The following is a 1,726-nucleotide window of genomic DNA, read 5'->3' on the forward strand; positions in this document are numbered from 1 at the left end:
CCCACCCAGACACCCATGGGTAACCTCAGACACCCCCAAGGGCACCCACGGGCAACCTTGGGCACCCAACATTTACCCAGGGGCAACCTTGGGCACCCCAACATGCACCCACAGACATTTCAGGCACCCCTGGACGCCCTCTTGGGCACCCACAGGCATCACGGACAACCTCGAGCACCCCCCCGGACACCCACGGGTAACCTCAGGCACCCAGTCAGCCCCACCGCGTGGCGTGGGTGCTCACCTGTCCCCGTGGTCACGGCAGGTGCCGTGGGCGCAGGGGCTGCTGTGGCAGGGCAGGGTGCCCGGGCGGCACCGGGCGTCGTGGGTGCCCGGGGGGCACAGGCAGGTGAAGCCGTTGGCGCCGTCCACGCAGGTGCCGCCATCGTGGCACGGGTTCGAGGCGCACTCGTTGATCTCCACGTTGCAGCGGGGGCCTGGAGGTCGGGGGGGGTGTCGGTGGAGCACCCAAATTGGGGTGGCGCCCAACAGGGGCTCACAGCGCGGATGGGCACCCAATGGGGGCACCCAGTGCGTGCACCCAACAGGAGCAATCGATAGGGGCACCCAAAAGGATCAATCAACAGGGGCACCCAACGTAGGTGACCAACTGGGGCACTCAGTGCGTGCACCCAACGTAAGTAACCAACTGGGGCACCCAACGTGGTCGATCAACAGGGGCACCCAATTTACGTAACCAACTGGGACACCCAGTGTGAGCACCCACCAAGGGTAACCATCAGGGGCACCCACCACGGGTAATCAGCAGGGGCACCCAACGTGGTCAGTCAACGGGGCACCCAACAGGACACCCAAGATGGGTCACCAACGTGGTCAATCAACAGAGGCACCCGATGTGGACAATAAACATGGGCACCCAATGGGGGCACCCACGGGGGGTCATCAGCAGGAGCACCCAAGACGACACCCAGTGTGGGCACCCAACAGGGGTAATCAACACGAGCACCCAACAGGGGCACCCCACGTGGGCACCCAACACCGCAAACCCAAGCAAAGGCTGGTGGGTGCCAGGGCTCCTCCAAACGGGCACCCGTGGGTGCACTGGCACCAGACATCGCTACAAGTCCCTTCCCATGGGTGATGGCCCCGTGGTGGCACCCGGAGAGCGACGAGGCCACCCCAAACCCAGCCGAGCACCCGATGGGCACCCAGGGCACCCAGCACCCACCCGTGAAGCCCGGCTGGCAGACGCAGTCGTAGCGGCCGATGCCGTCCTGGCACACGCCGTGGACGCAGGGGTCGCTGGCGCAGTCGTCGGGGTTCACCTCGCAGTTGACGCCTGGCACCCAAGGGTGGCGGGAGGTCAGCACCCAATCCGCCACGGGGCCGGGCACCACCAGGCACCCAGGTGTGCCCCTGCCTGGGCTGGTTCTTGTCCTGTGCTCAGGTGGGACGTGGCGGCACCCAGTGACCGCCCCATGGTGTCACCCCGTGCCCAGGTGGGACCCAACGACACATCCAGCACCCACCCCATGTCCAGATGGGACCCACCACCACCTCCAGCCCCCACCCCACATCCAGATGGGACCCATCACCACGTCCAGCACCCAACCAGTGCCTGGATAGGACCCAACACTGGGTCCAGCACCCAATCAGTGCCCAGGTAGGACCCAACACCATGTCCAGCACCCACATGACATCCAGATGGGACCCACCATCACCTCCAGCCCCCACCCCACGTCCAGATGGGACCCACCACCACCTC

At 65.9% G+C, this 1,726-nt stretch overlaps 1 protein-coding gene across 1 annotated transcript in view; it reads right to left on the reverse strand.

The window, feature by feature from the left end:
* Nucleotides 1-222: 222 nt before the first annotated feature.
* LOC118159367 (neurogenic locus notch homolog protein 3-like) overlaps nucleotides 223-1,726 on the reverse strand; it is a 2,678-nt gene continuing 1,174 nt past the window's right edge. Inside the window, exons 3-4 of the mRNA XM_035313960.1 lie at nucleotides 1,190-1,300; nucleotides 223-437 (exon numbers count right to left, since the gene is read on the reverse strand). Of these exons, the coding sequence (XP_035169851.1) occupies nucleotides 241-437; nucleotides 1,190-1,300 (308 nt within the window). The 3' untranslated portion in view covers nucleotides 223-240. The remainder of the gene's footprint in view (nucleotides 438-1,189; nucleotides 1,301-1,726) is intronic.

The sequence above is a fragment of the Oxyura jamaicensis genome, unplaced genomic scaffold (assembly GCF_011077185.1).
Source record: "Oxyura jamaicensis isolate SHBP4307 breed ruddy duck unplaced genomic scaffold, BPBGC_Ojam_1.0 oxyUn_random_OJ69954, whole genome shotgun sequence".
Classification (NCBI taxonomy): domain Eukaryota; kingdom Metazoa; phylum Chordata; class Aves; order Anseriformes; family Anatidae; genus Oxyura; species Oxyura jamaicensis.